This window comes from Ostreococcus lucimarinus, chromosome 9 (genome assembly GCF_000092065.1).
Source record: "Ostreococcus lucimarinus CCE9901 chromosome 9, complete sequence".
Lineage (NCBI taxonomy): Eukaryota > Viridiplantae > Chlorophyta > Mamiellophyceae > Mamiellales > Bathycoccaceae > Ostreococcus > Ostreococcus sp. 'lucimarinus'.
The window spans coordinates 335,936-351,880 of NC_009363.1; the positions used below are offsets into that span (position 1 = coordinate 335,936).

A 15,945-nucleotide genomic window follows, 5' to 3' on the forward strand; every position below is an offset into this window, starting at 1 on the left:
ACGTATCTTGTATTGTACACACGCAGCTCGTGTTGTTATTAATTTGACACGTTCGCACGCAGCGTCTGGATCTCACGCGCGAACGCTTCACCGATGTAGTCGGCGTCCGGCGTCGCGTCTGGGTCGACGACTAACGTTAGGCGAAGGTTACCGGCGTAACTGAACACGCTTACTTGATTGACGAGGTTCGAACACGCAAAAACAATATCGCGCACGCGAGAGCCCATTAATAAAATCGGTTCCGTCGGCCCCGGGACGTTGGTGAAGACCATACTGTGCCGAGACATGTAATCGAAGACGACTTGACGCTGCACGTCGGGACCCGCCGTGGCAACGACTTCGTTCAACGCGCGGGTGACGTACGGTTCAGGCGATCGCTTCATAAAGTTGCAAACCTTTTGCGCCTTTGACAGGCGCTCGGCAGCACTCATGACACCCATGGGAAACGTCAAAGAGACAAACGTCCAGGAATTTGTCAGCGCGCCGACGACGCGATTGGGGAAAGCGTACGGCGTCGCCGCGCGAATGAGCGGCTTCTTCGCCGCGCTCTTATCGCCCATCTCTTCCAGGTACTGCTGAATCGCCCCCGCCAAAGCAGCGACGACGATGTCGTTCACCGTACACCCGCTGCCGTTTTTAATCTTCTTAACATCTTCCATGGGTATCGGCGGACACACAACGACGCGCCGCTTGCCTGAAAACGCATACGGCGGACGCGACCCTTTAAACGTGGTCTTCGTGTCATACGGCCCCGCCGCGGTGAACACAGCCTTCAACGCGCCGTAAATGCACACGAAAATAAACGTGATGAACGCCCAAATAACAGCTAAAACGGATTTGTGCGCCTTGGCCGCGCGCCGCTTGAAATCCAACAAACGCATGTCGCCCCCGTCGAGCGCCGTGGACACCTTTTTCAAAACATCCACGAGCGCGATCCCATCCCCGATCGCGTGGCTCACTCGAAACATCACCACCGGTGGTTCTGGGCTCGTTTTCGCGTCCCCATCCCACGCCGCGCTCGTCTTCTTCCGCGTCACCACGACGCAGTCCCACAGCGGCGACTCCGCGTCGAACGGTTTCAGCGTCGCCTCGTTCATCACCCTCGCCAGCTCCCTCGCGCTCTCCACCTCAACGCGCGCGAACCGTTTCATCACATCGTACCCTCCCCCCTCGATCACCTCCCATCGCAATCGCCGCAGCGTCTTTTCGCTCTTCGCGTTCGCCGGTCGCGCTCGGCTCCGCAGCTCGGGAAACGCCTCCAGCTTCTCCGCGAACGTCCTGACGTCCTCGTCCGTCGGCGCGCGCTCGAGATAAAACGTCGAGACGAGCGGGAAGTCCGGCGCGTTCGCCTTGCGCGGGAACGCGCCGCCCGGTCCGCGCAGCGTCGCGCGCGCGAGCGTTTCCGTGAGCGTGTTCATCGCCATCGTCGTCGTCGTCGTCGTCGTCGTCATCGCGCGTCCGCGTCGCGCGCGCGCGGCGATCGAACCCGTCCCTCGCGCGTCGTTCGCGCGCGTCGTCGCCGCGTCGTCGCGCGCGAGAGTGGCGCGCGCGCGGCGCGCGCGCGGCGACCGTTGCCGCAGATTGACGCGCGGCGAACGCGCGACGAACGCGCGCGATGGCGACCGCGGTCGCGGCGGCGGTGCGCGACGCGCGACGCGCGCGACGCGCGACGCGCGACGCGCGACGGCGCGCGACGGCGACGGCGCGACGCGACGCGACGCGACGCGATCGCGACGATCGAAACGATCGTCGAGTCGACGTCGCGACGCCGACGCGCGACGACGCGACGCGATGGAACGACTGACGACGACGCGCGCGGTGTGCGATGACGCGCAGATGCCGGCGACGCACGCGAACGCGAGCGGGGCGACGACGACGAGCGAGGGATCCTCGACGACGACGGATCTGTACGCGCGACTCAAGTCGCTTCAACGCGAACTGGAGCTGGTGGAGATTCAAGAGGAGTACATCAAGGATGAACAAAAGAACTTGAAGATTGAATTGCTCAGGGCGCAGGAAGAGGTGAAGCGGATACAGAGCGTGCCGTTGGTGATTGGACAGTTTTTGGAGATGGTGGACGCGGAGACGGGGATCATATCGTCGACGACGGGGTCGAATTATTACGTGCGGATTTTGTCGACGCTGAACCGGGAGCTGTTGAAACCGTCGAGCTCGGTGGCGTTGCACAGACATTCGAACGCGCTGGTGGAGATTTTACCTCCCGAGGCGGATTCGTCGATTTCTTTGTTGAGCGACGCGGAACGGCCGGATGTGAAGTACAGCGACATCGGGGGGGCGGATGTGCAAAAGCAAGAGATTCGCGAGGCGGTCGAGCTTCCGTTGACGCACTTCGATTTGTATAGGCAGATTGGAATCGATCCACCGCGTGGGGTCTTGCTGTACGGACCACCCGGGACGGGGAAAACGATGTTGGCCAAGGCGGTGGCGCACCACACCACGGCGGCGTTTATTCGCGTCGTCGGGAGCGAGTTCGTGCAGAAGTACCTCGGCGAAGGGCCGAGAATGGTGAGAGATGTGTTTCGATTGGCGAAGGAAAACGCCCCAGCGATCATCTTCATCGACGAGGTCGATTCCATCGCGACTGCGCGTTTCGACGCGCACACCGGCGCGGATCGTGAGGTGCAGCGTATTTTGATGGAGCTCTTGAACCAAATGGACGGATTCGATCAAACGGTCAACGTCAAAGTAATCATGGCGACGAACCGTGCGGATACCCTCGATCCGGCGTTATTGCGCCCCGGTCGTCTCGATCGAAAGATTGAGTGCCCGCATCCCGATCGTCGTCAAAAGCGTTTGGTGTTCCAGGTGTGCGTGAACAAGATGAGCCTCAGCGACGAAGTAGATTTGGAGGATTACGTCAGTCGACCGGACAAGATCTCCGCCGCGGACATTCGCTCCATCTGCCAAGAAGCCGGGTTGCAAGCCGTTCGGAAGAATCGATACGTGGTTTTACCGAAAGACTTTGAAGTCGCGTACAAGACGAACGTGCGCAAACCTGACAACGACTTTGAATTTTACCGATAGACGAGATGGTTTAGTTTTTGCTAGCGATCGGGCGGCGGTCAACGGCTGTAGTAAAATTTCCTCATATTGAACATGAACAATACATTCCTGTAACTCTCGTACGGTTATTCAGACACTCGCGCCGTCGCGTTGGCAAACGCGCCGACGCGGGCGAGCGATTTCAATCATAACACCGGAACGCCTCAAGCGCCCGCGGGACGAGCTGACGAGCAACGGAAACACGTCTGGCGCGAACTGAAGCAATGCGCGGAACAGCTCCCACAGATCCAATCCCCACTTCTGAAGTTTTCCGTCTGCGGACCGCCGTCGCGAGAACCTTCGGACTGCGGCGGAGCTTCGTTGCCCGTCTTCGCGTTGCTGCACTTGAAACAATGATCACGCGACTGAAAATTGTGCGCGGAACAGCTCCCACAGATCCAATCCCCAGCACGAAACACGCCAGCTCCCGGACCACCCGCTTCCGAGCTCGCCTTGGACGTCCCGCCCGGCGGCGAAAAGCTCCCTTCCGCGCCTTCGTCTTTGCCTCTTTTACATCGAAAGCACGAATTTCGGCTCGCGAAGCAATGCGCGTTGCATCGAGCACACGTCCAATCGCCCGGTCGCCGCGCTCCTTGCGGCGCAGGCACCTCTGAAGACGTCGCCGCCGGAAAATTCTCCTGCGCCGGCGCGCCACCGGCGACGCGTAACCCCAACCACGCAAACGTCAGCGTTAGGTACGGCGTCCCCGACGGCGCGTTCACGTTGGCGATGGGATCAAGGTGCAAAGCCAATGGAGCGATACGCAACAACCCACTCGCGGCATCGACGCCGCGCTCGCGCACCGAACCGACCACGACGCAACTCCCAGTGTTGCTGTGACCCATGGCGCCTACGACGGCTTGATTCACCGGCGCACACACCAAACGCACGTTCGCTCCTTGGTTCGAAACGACGACCGGCGTGCTTTCGATATCAGCCAACAGGTGCGTGTCCTGCACGATCTCCAACCGAGCCCCTTTGCTCAATCGCGCGCCGAGCTCAGCCGCGAGACTTGTGCCGTACGGATTCGCCACGCGATCCAACATTGACAAAAACCGCGCCGACCCGACGTTGGCGAGCGTCGATTGCATCATGTTCACCAGAGGCGCCAAACGCTGCGACCAAGCCGCGGCGTTTTGAGGACGCACGGCGTGTCCACCCGTCAGACTCGTGCATAAAATTCCCGAACCCTCCGCCCCAGACGTGAGTTGTTGAAACACGCTGAGTAGTTGCTCGGGCGTCTCCACTTGCATCGATGCCACACCGCCGCCACCGTGCGGCGTCGGGTGCGAAGACACACCTGCAGCCGCACGCTGCGCGAAGGACCCGCCCGGCGGCGTCGGCGGCGGAACAGCCGCCACGGGCGTGACGGTGGGACCCACCGCCGCTGGTGCCGCCGCTGAGTGCGCCTTCATCGCCCCGATCGCGCTCGCGTACGAAGGCGGCGCCGCAGCCGCCGCAGGCGCCATAGCCGCTCGCTGCGGTGGCGGCGTGCTCGGCATCGGAGGCGCCACCGGCGCCGCGGGCGCCGCCGCGCCGACGCTCGCCGAAGCCGGCGCCGCGCCGAACGCCGCCGTCCCGCTCGAAGCCGCGCCGGACCCGAAGCCACCACCCCCAGTGGAAAACGACGACACGCTTTCAAACCCACCGAACCCACCACCCAAGCCGAGCCCTAACCCGAGGTTCAACCCGAGCCCCGGCCCGAGGCCCCCGCCCAAGCCGCCGCCGTCGCCCGCGCCGCTCATCCCCGTCAGCGCGATTTGCGGATTCGGAAACGGATGCGCCTCCTCGCTCAACTGCACGCTCACGCATCGCAGCTCCGGCAGCAGCGTCCGCTGTCCCGCGAGGGACTCAGACAACCACGCCGCGAACCCCGCGGCGTCCGTCCCCGCGAACCGCCCCAGCGTAATCAGTTGCTGATCGGGCCGCTGACTCGCGTAATACGTATCCGCCCCCGGCAACGCCGCGCTCAGCGCCTGCGCGATCCTCAACGACGCGGGACAATCGATCCCGACCAACACGCACCCATTCTGCATCACTTTACACTTCGGCAACACTCGCCCGGACGCCGGTCCGTGCGCGCTCGCCACGCGCCGCAGCGCCTCCGTCACGCCTTCGCCTCCCAAGCCCGTGCCTTCGAGCCCAGACACGAGCGCCACGTGCGGCGGCGCGCATCCCATCCCTATCATCGAGTCCGCGGTCCCGCGCGTCGTCAGTCGTCCGAGATCGCGCGCGCGCGTTCGATTCTTTCGCCAATTCTCAAAACTCGCGATCGCATCATCGATCGCATCATCGCGCTTCTCGCGCTTCTCCCGTCGTCTCGCGCGTCCTTCGTCGCGCGAGCGCCGCGCGAGACGCGCACGCACCCGCTCGCGGTTCGCTCTGCGCGATGAACTGCCCCTCGAACGCGCTGCCGCGGTGCCACTGCAGCGCCTGCGCGAGATGCGACACCGCGTGTTCGCTCACGTCGTCGAAGCGCAGGCGCGCGTACGCGTGCGCGCCGAGCGCGTCGCTCGACATCGCGCGTCGCGCGTCCTCGCGGCGCGGTGCTCGCGCGTTCGCGCGTCGCGCTGTGCGGCGTCGGCACTCTCGCGCGCATGGCGACGTTCGACGCGCGCAAGGCGCTCGAGCGCGACGCCGTCGTGCTCGGCGACGCCGAGGCGAGCGCGAGGGATCGCAGTCGCGCCGGACGCGTGGACGCGCGGTGCGAGGCGATCGTGCGCGAGGTGTTCGCGTCGGATGATTTCTTCACGACGAGCTCGTGCTCGGGACGCGTGAGCGTGTTCGCGGAGCGCGGACGCGGGAAGCGCGAGGGCAAGGGCGAGGGCGGGACGTGGGCGTACGTGTCGCACGAACCGGCGCTGGGCGAGGCGGTGGCGGCGGCGGTGCGCGCGCACGCGGGGGAGGGGGAGGAGGGCGACGGCGACGGCGAAGGCGGCGGCTGGGCGAAACCGACGCTGACGCTGCGGTTTGAACCGTTCATATTAGCGGTCGAGGCGCGGGATTTAGACGCGGGAGAGGCGTTCGTGCGGTGCGCGCGAGAGTGTGGGTACAGGGAGAGCGGGATCACGGCGAGTGAGAAACGGGTGATTTGCGCGGCGCGATGTCAGCTTCGGTTGGACGCGCCGGTGGTGGTGGACGGCGAACGCTTGGTGAGCGATGAGGGGTTGGAGACGCTCGTGCGGTTGGCGAACGAGAAGTTTCAAGTGAACGCCGATCGAATGGAGCGGTTTCGGGAGGCTTTTAACGCGATGTGCGCGAAGAGGGCGGCCGCGAAGGCGGGGCCGAGCGACGAAGGAGGCGCGCTCAAGTGCGTCGAGGCAAAGAAGCAAGTCGCGAAGGCTGTGAAAGACGCGCTGAAGCGGGGTGGGTGGTTAGATAACGCCCGTAGATCTGCGACGAAGAAGAACGACGTGGGTGACGTGGAGTGCGTGATTTTACCCATCAAGCGCGGCGCGGAGACGGCGATTTCCTCAACCGTGACTTCGGACGCAAAGCTCGTGTTGGCGGCGATTGAAGCGGGAGACGTCGTCGTGTGCGACGACAGCGGGCACGTAAACGGTGGTCTTGGTCTGATGTCTGCGAAGAAGACGCAGAATCCAGTGACGCAAATGAAACAAGAAGTGGCGGCGATGCTTGAGGCCAAAGGCTTAAATGTCAACTTGGCGCAAGAAGCGCCGACGCGCTGGGAAAAGTTGGGTGATTTGGTGTTGCTTCCCGCGAACGCGTTTACGGCGAGCGACTTTAGCGCGTTCGGTGCCGAGTTGTACGCCTGTGTGGCGCGAGTTCTCGGCGCATCGCGCGTTGCGCGCCAAGCGCCGGTGAGCCAAGGGCCAAAGCGCGAATCTCGCGCGGTGATGCTTTACCCCGAAGGTGCCGATGGTTGGGTCGAGACGAAAGAGCTCGGCGTAACGTATGGATTAGATGTCACGAAAGTTATGTTTAGCAGTGGTAACGGCACGGAGAAAAACCGCATGGGCGCGGTCGGCGCAAACGGCGAAACCGTCGTGGACCTGTTCGCTGGCATCGGTTACTACACTTTGCAGTTACTCAAGAACGCGGGCGCGGCCAAGGTGTACGCGTGTGAGTGGAACCCTAATAGTTGCGAAGCCTTGCGTCATAATCTGCGCGTGAACGGCGTGGAGTCACGGTGTGAAGTGTTAGAGGGCGACAATCGTCGAACCGCGCCGACGGGCGTCGCCGATCGCGTCTTACTAGGATTGCTCCCGCACGCTGAGATGTCGTGGGAAACCGCGATTAAAGCGCTGAAACCGAAAGGTGGGGTATTACACGTGCACTCAAACGTTAACAGTGGCGATGAGGACGAGTGGATGGTGCGTTTGGTGAGCGAGCTGAAGTCACTGGCCGAGACGAACGGTCGCGGCGATTTAGACATCGTCGTGGAACACCTCGAGCGCGTGAAATGGTACGGTCCGCGCATTCGACACGTCGTGTGTGACGTTCGCTGTACCAGTCGAACGCATAAAGATGACCTCGCCGCGACGCGAAATATGGCCCCGAAAAGCGCTGTCTTGGCGAGACAACCTGCGAGGACGTCGGGAACGAATGTGAGACGCGTTCATCGTCCGTTGCCCGCGGACTTCAAGAACACGATCGCCGCGCAGCGCGTCCCGGCTGTCATCAGTGGACTCGATATCGGCCAAGCGCCGTGGACGTGGACGCCAAGTTATCTGGCTTCCCTCGACGGCGTTCCAGAGAAGCTTGTGAGCGTTCACGTCAGTCGTGATCCCAAGCTGGACTTCGTGCGCAAAAACTTCAAATACGTCGTGATGCCTTTTGGTGAACTACTGGCGAAAGTGAACGATGCGAGCGATGACAATTTCTACTATTTGCGAAGCATTGGGGAGAATCCGCGAAAAGAGCCGGCGCACGCGCTTCTACAATTCCCATCGTTTGCGCGCGATTTGAAACTTCCGAGCGAGTTTTGGGGATCCGAAGACAACTACTTCAGCGCCGTCGTTCGCGTGAGCAGTGGCGATTTACAGCTCTGGACGCATTATGACGCCATGGATAACATGTTGATTCAGCTTCATGGCGAGAAGCGTGTGCTTCTGTTCCCACCGTCCGTGTCAGGCGACTTATATCTTGAAGGTTCGTCATCCGTCGTCCGCGACGTGGACGATCACGATCGAGAATCGTTCCCACGATTCGCGCGCGCTCGAAAAGCGGCGTTGGAAGTCATCTTACAACCAGGTGACGTATTGTACATCCCCGCGCTTTGGGCGCACCACGTCACCGCCTTGCACGGCCCGTCGATTGCGCTCAACGTATTTTTCCGACACCTCCCCACGAGTGGATACCCATCGAAAGATTTGTACGGGAACGCCGACCCAATCGCGGCTGCGAGTGCGCTCAAATCAATAAACTCCGCGATCGAATCCTTGAAAGAGTTGCCGCTAGATTACCGTGTATTTTACGCTGGCGTCGCAGCGGCGAGACTGGAGAGTGAGCTTGGCGTCGAATCCGCTCGAAGAGCGCTTGCAACGGTGAACGACGACACGCCGAAATCGCGCGGGATGAATTCGCGCGCAACAAAAGGTACAGGCGTGGTCGGCACAGTCTTATCTGCTCTTGCATGCCTGCTCATTACACGCCGCGCTTCGCGGAAGTGAGACGCGACTCAGCTCAGCCTAGAATGATGAATAGATCTATATAGCTACCTATCTAGCGCGTACTCGCCTTCAAAATATCGATAATGTGCTTCAAGAGCACTGGTGTCGTCTCTGGAATTCCACCCATGATCGGGAAATCGCTCAACAACCCTTTACCTCTGTAGTAATTCTCCACCGGAATCGTCGACTTTTTGTACACCTCCAATCGCGCGCGAACGACTTCCTCCGTGTCGTCCGGTCTTTGGGTGAGCTTAGCGAAGCACTCCTGCGGTGGATTCAGCGGAGGCATAATAATCGTTTGCTCTCCCGCCTTTTCGCTTCTGATGTCGGCGATATTAAACGACTTCCCGCACTCCCCGCACTCTCTCCGTCCGCAGCACTTTTCCACCAAAATGTCCTCGCGAAGCGTCAAATTCAACACCTGCGTCACTTCCACCATCGTGCTAAGCGTCTCCGCCTGCGGCACCGTTCGAGGGAATCCATCTAACAAAAATCCTCGCTCACCCTCCGCCTCGCCGCGCTTGACGCGCTTGTCGAGGATATCCAGCACCAACGCGTCCGGGACGAGTTCGCCTCGCGCCGCGATGGCTTTCATCTCCTTCCCGAGCGCCGTCTCCCCCTTGATCTCCGCGCGAACGAGATCACCCATGGATATGTGCGGCACGCCCATCTGCTTCGCCATTCTCGACGCGTACGTGCCCTTGCCGACGCCGGGAGCGCCCAAGAAGACCCAGTTTAGCTTTTTGCCTTGCTCGAGCACGCCGTCGCACGTCGACGCGAGTTCGTCGCGCAGCGCGTCCACGGCAGCGCCCGTGGCGTCGAACGGGGTCGAGGCATACTTTCTAGAGAGCGCACGCGCGGTGACGACGGAAAGACGCCGCGCGAACATGATGGGCGCGGGAAAGATTATGGCGACTCGCTCGGCGGCTCGGGGCCACGAAACATCCGGGACGAACGCGCGGGACGCCGGCCGCGCGCCGGCGTCGGCCGCGCGCCTTGAGTGGACAACTGGGGACGCTGATGTTACAAACGAATAATGAACAATGAATATTGGCGAGGCGCGCGCGACGGTTCGCGCGGCTCGAAAGAATGACGAATATTAGCGCCGCGCTCGCGACTGGCGAAAAACGCCGATTCGACGTCACCCCTCGGCGCTCGACGCCACGAGCACCGAAGCGTCGCCGCCCTGACTTTTACCATCGTCGCTCGCGCTCACGACGTGGCTCATGTACGCGTTCCACGCGACGCCCGCGGCGTTGAGAAACAAAATCCTCCCCGCTCGCGGCACGTACGCGAAATTGAACGCGTTCGCGAACGGCCAATAGCACGTGCCGCTGATGAACGTCTCCGCCGCCTTATCCCTAAACCTATCGTACGCCGCCGTCATCGTCTCCCCCTCCAGCGCGCTCATGAAGAAGAAAAACCCAGCCGTGTACGTCGGGAACAGCACCGTGTGTCCGACGGCGACTTTCCTCGCCACCGTCGCCGCGTTCGTCGACGCCCCCATCGCGCGCTCGAGCGCGCGAAACGCCACGTGAAAGAACGGTCCGTGCAGCGCCGCGCCGACGACGAAGAATCTCGCCGTGCGTTCGAAATCGTGTTCGAATCCCGCGCGCGCGTCGCGCGCCGTCGCCCGCGGCGCGTCATCTTTCGTCTTCAACCCTCGTCGCGACGCGGACGCGCGCGGCGCCGTCCCGCGCGCGTCCTCGCCCTCGCGCGCCGCGCGCGCCTGCAGCGCCTGGCACAGGACGTCACCGAGCGACATGACGCTCGCGGACGTCATCGCGGCGCGAAGCATGGCGATCGCGACGCGCCCGCGAGTGGCGACACCGGCGGCACTCCTCGACGGCCGGCGCGCGCGAGCATGCGCGTCGTCGGCGTCGACGCGCGCGCGACGACGCGCGCGATCGTCTTCGGCGACCGCGCGACGCCGCGACGGCCCGCGCGCCCGCGCGCGCGCGGCGGGGCGGCGGCGAACGCGCGGACGCGGCGCGCGGTGACGCGGCGACGCGACGCGCGCGCGCGCGCGACGAACGACGAGGACGACGAGGCGGAGGACGACGAGGACGCGTCGACGACGCCGCGACGCGCGGGCGCGGACGCGAGCGATCCCGCGCGCGCGCGCGCGGAGGGGGACGCGTACGTCCAGGACAAGCTCGAGCGCGAGCTCAGGCTGCGAGGGAAAATATATCGCGCCGAACGCGAATTGGAAGAGAAAAAGGAAGAGATCGCGGACATGGGGGAGACGAATAAGAACACGATCGACGCGGAGGCGGATCTGGTGCGCGATCGGGCGTCGCTGGAGATCGGAATGGTGGCGGGTGAGCTGGACGCGGAGCTGGCGGCGCTCGCGGACGAGGCGCAGGCGGCGAGAGAGCGAAACGCGAGAGTGAAGAAAGAGATCGAAGAATTGGCGGAAGAGTTGCTCGGGAGCGGACAGAGGGTGAATAATGATTCGAAACCCGCGCCTGGGTCGCTGTCGGAGCTGAAGATGAAGGCGGTGGAGGCGGAGGCGGACGCGGTGGATAAACGCATGCAGGCGACGCTGCAGGACACGCAACGCGCGACGACGTACACGATGGTGCTGCTGCTTCTGAGTTTCTTAGGGTTTACCCTCGTCGCCGAGGGCGCGTACGATAAGTTTGCCGCCGTCGCGGGTGCGTTCGCGCTCGTCGCGTATCAATCGCGCGCCGAGTTGCAGGCGAAGAGCAAAGGCAAGCAGCGGTGACGCGACGTCAACGAAATGATGCGGTGTTGATACACTACTAAAACTATAGCCGCGGCGCGATTTGTGACGCAAACAACGATGTTCACGCGCCGAAATGTTCTCTCACCCGTACGGCGACGAATTCGCCCTGAACTGCATCGCCGTCGAGAGCTCTGGACACTTTTGACGAAAACCGAGCCGTTCGTACAACCCGACAACCTTGTTTTCCGAATACAACCCCACGTTGCAAATGTCTTCCTCTAAAATTTTATCCACGATGCGTTCCATCAACCCTTGCCCTATGCCGTGTCGTTGCCACGCCGGCGACACGACGACGTCCCACACCGTCGCGTGAAACGTCCCGTCGCTCGTCGCTCGCGCGAATCCCACCACCTCCCCCTCCTTCGCGAACCGACTGTCTCGCGTCGTCGTCACCCACAGCGCGAGGTATGAATTATCCACCGCCTTTTGCAGCTTATCGCACGCCCTGGAGCTGAATCCGACGGACACGAACAGCGCGTTCAGGCGCTCGAAGTCTCGCGACGGCGCCGCGACGGCGTCGTCAAAGTCAAACCGCAGTCCCATCTCCGCGAAGTACGCGTCCGGTCTCGACAGCTCCCGGCGGAGCGTTTCGGCTTTTCGCGTCGCGCGCGAGGCGTCGAGCGCGCCCAGGACGCCGTCGCTATCGTCGGCGCGTCGACGATCGGCTTCGGTCATTCGGTTCGGGGCGTCGGGGACGTTCAGAAACGGGTTCCACTTCGCCGGGAACGCGCGCGAGGGCGCCGCGCGACGTCGGCGCGCGCGCGCGCGGTGTCGACCGCGCGTCGACGTCGACGCGGGCGATGGAAGACGCGCGACGGGCGCGGACATGTCCCGTCTCGTCGAGGCGCGTTTTGACGCGACGCGACGCCGCGATACCGCGCGTGACTACACGTGCTATCTCGACGACGCCGTCGCGGCGTCGACGATCGTTTAGAGTGCCTAACTATTCGCGCGCTCTCGCGCGATCACGACGCTTTCTTCGACCTCGATCGCGTCGTTCGCGTCCTCGACTTCGCCTCGGCGTCCGCCGCGGCGTCCCCGCGTTCGCGAAACATCCGCGCCGTCACCTCCGCCTGCGAGATGTCCCGAAACAGCGGAATCGACGACCGCAACCCCTCGTCTAAATCGAACGTCTCGTTCGCGCGTCTGCCACCGTCCAGGACGTACTCGCTCGGGTCCGGGTCCGTCGCCCCGAACGTCGTCGCCGCGTCGTCCGGCGTCGACATCAAGTTCAAGCACTCGTACCCGACGAACGCGTACAGGCAGCTCGCGATGAGCCACATCGGCAGCGCGCGCGCGTAGTGCCTCGCCGCCGCGCCCGACGGCGCGCCGAGCCGCTCGAGCGCCGCTTCGCTCGCGAAGACGCCGACGAGCCAGAGCGCGAACGCGAGCGTCGTGAGCGCCATGCCGGCGAATCCGTACGCCTCGCTCGGCGAGACGTCGCGAAGTTCGTCGTCGTCGCGCGCGTCGTCGCGCGGCGCGCGCGCGCGTCGTCCGCGCGGCATGACGCGTCGCGATGTGAATCGCGATGCGAATCGACGCGACGCGACGCGACGGCAGAAGCGCGCGCGGTCGCGGCGTCGGTCGACGCGCGCGACGCGATGGCGCACGTCTTCGTCGCGGGCGCGTTGGTCGGGTACGGCGTCGCGCGCGCGCGGCGTCGCGCGCGCGCCGGCGGCGACGACGCGGGCGATGTCGACGACGCCCCGCGCGCGACGAAAACCGACGACGACGCGCCGAAGAAGCGCCCGATCGTCGTCTACATGGACGGATGCTTCGACACGATGCACTACGGACACGCGAACGCGCTGCGACAGGCGCGGGCGTGCGGGGATAAGCTGCTGGTGGGGGTGGTGAACGACGCGGAGATTCGACGGTGCAAAGGACCGCCGGTGTGCGACGAACGAGAGCGCGTCGAGGCGGTGGAGGCGTGCAAATGGGTGGACGGTGTCATCACCGACGTGCCGTATGAAGTCACGGACGCGTTCACGGATGAGCTGTTCGCGAAGCACGAGGTGGATTACGTGATACACGGCGACGACCCGTGCCTGTTGCCGGACGGCTCGGACGCGTACGCGTATCCGAAGCGGATCGGGAGGTACAAGGAGATAAAACGCACGGAGGGGGTGAGCACGACGGATATCGTTGGGAGATTGCTTCGAATGGGCGCGCGCGCGGCGGGTGAGGAGGTGAAGGAGGAAGAGGCGAAGGAGGCGACGTTTTGTACGACGTCGGCGCGCATCGCGCAGTTCGGGACGAACGCCGGCGTGCCGACGGATGCCAAGGTGGTGTACGTGCACGGCGCGTTCGATGTGTTTAATCGTGGACATATTGATTTATTACGCCAGGCGAAGACTCGCGGTGATTTCGTGCTCGTCGGCGTGCACGCGGACGCGGAAGTGCGCGCGAGACGCGGCGCCGAACATCCGGTTTTGAACGAGAAGGAGCGCGCGTTGAGCGTCTTGGCGTGTAGATACGCCGACGAGGTCGTCATCGGTGCCCCGGCGATGATAACGAATGACTTATTAACCACGTTCAACGTCAAGGTCGTCATCGCGGAGGATGACGAGCCGTACGCCGTCGGCGGCGTCGACGTCAACGCGCTCGCCGTCGAGCGCGGGTTGTACGAGCGCGTCCCTCGCCGACACGATTGCTCCGTGCTCGGCGTGGCGAAGCGCATCATGGAGAATCGCGCCGAGTTCGAGGCCAGAAACGCGCGAAAGACGAAATCCGAATCGGCGTATTACGCCGAGAAGAAGCACGTCGCCGAGTCTTGACACCCCCGCGGCGCGCGTTCGCCTCGCGCGCTCGACGTCTACATTTAAACGATTGATTGATACGCTAAAATTACACGCATTCGACGATAAACTCACTCGCGCGCCACCCCCACCGTCGCCCTCCGCCTTCCTCGCGGCTCACGGAATCTGTCGATTATACGGTTGCGACCCCCCCAGCGCGGTTCGCTCCGCGCGCTCCGCCTTGACCCGCTCCACGATCGGCGTCAGGTAAAAATCAAACGGCGTCTGCGTCGCCTGCTCCTCCTTCGTCAGATACGAGTGTTTCATCGACAGATCGATCGCTCGCTTCAACCGCTGCGCGCGCATGTCCCGCTCCTCCGCCGTCAGCCGCTTCAGCGCCTCGCCGACGTCCAAGTCTTGGCCCTCGTCGAGCAGATCGTCGTATCGCAAGCCGTATTTCCGCAGTTCATCCCCCACCGTGCGTCGGTAGTTGACGGACATCGACTTGAGCATCGGTTCGAGCATCTTTCGCATCGCGCGCGACATGGCGCGCGTCGTCGTGTCGCGTCGCGTCGCCGGCGATCGCGATCGCGGTCGAGTCTCGGTGTCGGTTCGAGTCACCACACGGATCATTACGTCGTTTGAGACTGTGTACCACACGGACGACGACCGCGCGACGCCGGACGCGACGCCGCGCGCGCCAGACGACGGCGCGCGGGCGACGGCGGCGCGCGAGGTCGCGCGCGCGCGCGATGACGTCGTCGTCGATCGACGACGCGCTCGACGTGCGATATCGCTGCGTGGAGACGACGACGCGACGCGATGAAGATTCAAACGCGCGGGAAACGTCAACCGTCGCGACGCGCGATTTCGAACGCGCGCGCGCGCTGATGGCGCGCGTCGGACGACGAGGGGCGCGCGACGCGCGAACGATCGTCGAGGACGCGTCGACGGGAGATGGGCTCGCGCGGACGATCGCGGCGGCGGCGAAGCGAGGGATGGAGCGAGGCGAGGACTGCGCGACGATTTTCGCGCGAGGCGCGGGCGACGACGACGCGGACGCGGCGCGAGCGGTGCGGGAGATGGGAGCGGTGGCGATGGTGGTGGATGCGATGGTGGAGTCGTGCGAGGGGATCGATCGGGGGAAGTGGGAGGTGAGCGCGACGTGCGTGGGGTGGTCGACGAGGGAACGGGCGGGCGGCGGCGCGGTGGATTTGTTGGACGACGCGTCGGCGGGGGACGAGGGGGCGGGAGTCGGGCGAGGGATGACGGTGGTGCACGTGGAACGCGCGGAGGACGGAGTTGTGGCGTTTGAGAGCGCGATGGCGCGCGCGGATGAGGTGTTTCGCGAAGGTGCGTCGACGACGGGGCGGCACGCGGTGTTTACGTTACGCTTGAAGTTGTGGGCGGAGGCGACGACGGAGACGGATGACGAGAGCGGGCTCGCGAACGAGCCCACGGTGACGCGCGTGCACTTTGTGTTTTTGGCGCCGTACGTGCCGGCGCCGGGGGCGTTCGATGGGCGAGACAGTCGCTCGGTGGCGGCGCGCATCGAGTGCACAAAGTCGACGACGGCGATGATGGCGGTGCTGCGCGGTTTGCGGCGAAATCAGGGGCAACGAGGGACGACATTTCGCAACTTGAACGCCTGGCGGGAATCACCCCTCACGCGTTTGATGTGGGCGAGCGGGATGTCGGAACTTCGAAGCGCCATGCTCATCGTTCTTTGCTCGGACGCGCTGCGATACGCCGTGGAGGGTGA

The 15,945-nt window shown here is 63.7% G+C and overlaps 12 protein-coding genes across 12 annotated transcripts; 5 read left to right on the plus strand and 7 right to left on the minus strand.

Moving 5' to 3' along the window:
* Positions 1–38: 38 nt before the first annotated feature.
* On the minus strand, positions 39–1,097 carry OSTLU_94705 (predicted protein; the record flags this gene model as incomplete). Its single annotated transcript, XM_001419742.1, has 2 exons — positions 39–694; positions 716–1,097. 2 exons carry the CDS (start codon positions 1,095–1,097, stop codon positions 39–41), a joined length of 1,038 nt encoding a protein of 345 aa, XP_001419779.1.
* Positions 1,098–1,791: 694 nt separating this feature from the next.
* Positions 1,792–3,045, plus strand: OSTLU_35070 (predicted protein; the record flags this gene model as incomplete). The annotated part of the gene is made up of 1 exon (XM_001419525.1): positions 1,792–3,045. One exon carries the CDS (start codon positions 1,792–1,794, stop codon positions 3,043–3,045), a length of 1,254 nt encoding a protein of 417 aa, XP_001419562.1.
* Positions 3,046–3,233: 188 nt separating this feature from the next.
* On the minus strand, positions 3,234–3,650 carry OSTLU_8690 (predicted protein; the record flags this gene model as incomplete). Its single annotated transcript, XM_001419743.1, has 1 exon — positions 3,234–3,650. A coding segment is annotated over one exon (417 nt), but the record flags the coding sequence as incomplete, so codon positions are not given.
* A 3,045-nt stretch (positions 3,651–6,695) lies between these two features.
* Positions 6,696–7,529, plus strand: OSTLU_34943 (predicted protein; the record flags this gene model as incomplete). Its single annotated transcript, XM_001419526.1, has 1 exon — positions 6,696–7,529. A coding segment is annotated over one exon (834 nt), but the record flags the coding sequence as incomplete, so codon positions are not given.
* Positions 7,530–7,574: 45 nt separating this feature from the next.
* Positions 7,575–8,696, plus strand: OSTLU_34749 (predicted protein; the record flags this gene model as incomplete). The annotated part of the gene is made up of 1 exon (XM_001419527.1): positions 7,575–8,696. The coding sequence occupies one exon, from the start codon at positions 7,575–7,577 to the stop codon at positions 8,694–8,696; it is 1,122 nt and encodes a 373-aa protein (XP_001419564.1).
* A 52-nt stretch (positions 8,697–8,748) lies between these two features.
* Positions 8,749–9,585, minus strand: OSTLU_88233 (predicted protein; the record flags this gene model as incomplete). The annotated part of the gene is made up of 1 exon (XM_001419744.1): positions 8,749–9,585. The coding sequence occupies one exon, from the start codon at positions 9,583–9,585 to the stop codon at positions 8,749–8,751; it is 837 nt and encodes a 278-aa protein (XP_001419781.1).
* A 327-nt stretch (positions 9,586–9,912) lies between these two features.
* On the minus strand, positions 9,913–10,299 carry OSTLU_8121 (predicted protein; the record flags this gene model as incomplete). The annotated part of the gene is made up of 1 exon (XM_001419745.1): positions 9,913–10,299. A coding segment is annotated over one exon (387 nt), but the record flags the coding sequence as incomplete, so codon positions are not given.
* A 708-nt stretch (positions 10,300–11,007) lies between these two features.
* OSTLU_16788 (predicted protein) lies at positions 11,008–11,424 on the plus strand (the record flags this gene model as incomplete). Its single annotated transcript, XM_001419528.1, has 1 exon — positions 11,008–11,424. One exon carries the CDS (start codon positions 11,008–11,010, stop codon positions 11,422–11,424), a length of 417 nt encoding a protein of 138 aa, XP_001419565.1.
* Positions 11,425–11,592: 168 nt separating this feature from the next.
* On the minus strand, positions 11,593–11,940 carry OSTLU_7981 (predicted protein; the record flags this gene model as incomplete). The annotated part of the gene is made up of 1 exon (XM_001419746.1): positions 11,593–11,940. A coding segment is annotated over one exon (348 nt), but the record flags the coding sequence as incomplete, so codon positions are not given.
* Positions 11,941–12,410: 470 nt separating this feature from the next.
* Positions 12,411–12,950, minus strand: OSTLU_93247 (predicted protein; the record flags this gene model as incomplete). Its single annotated transcript, XM_001419747.1, has 1 exon — positions 12,411–12,950. One exon carries the CDS (start codon positions 12,948–12,950, stop codon positions 12,411–12,413), a length of 540 nt encoding a protein of 179 aa, XP_001419784.1.
* A 258-nt stretch (positions 12,951–13,208) lies between these two features.
* OSTLU_33520 (predicted protein) lies at positions 13,209–14,222 on the plus strand (the record flags this gene model as incomplete). The annotated part of the gene is made up of 1 exon (XM_001419529.1): positions 13,209–14,222. The coding sequence occupies one exon, from the start codon at positions 13,209–13,211 to the stop codon at positions 14,220–14,222; it is 1,014 nt and encodes a 337-aa protein (XP_001419566.1).
* Positions 14,223–14,360: 138 nt separating this feature from the next.
* On the minus strand, positions 14,361–14,729 carry OSTLU_94712 (predicted protein; the record flags this gene model as incomplete). The annotated part of the gene is made up of 1 exon (XM_001419748.1): positions 14,361–14,729. One exon carries the CDS (start codon positions 14,727–14,729, stop codon positions 14,361–14,363), a length of 369 nt encoding a protein of 122 aa, XP_001419785.1.
* Positions 14,730–15,945: the final 1,216 nt, after the last annotated feature.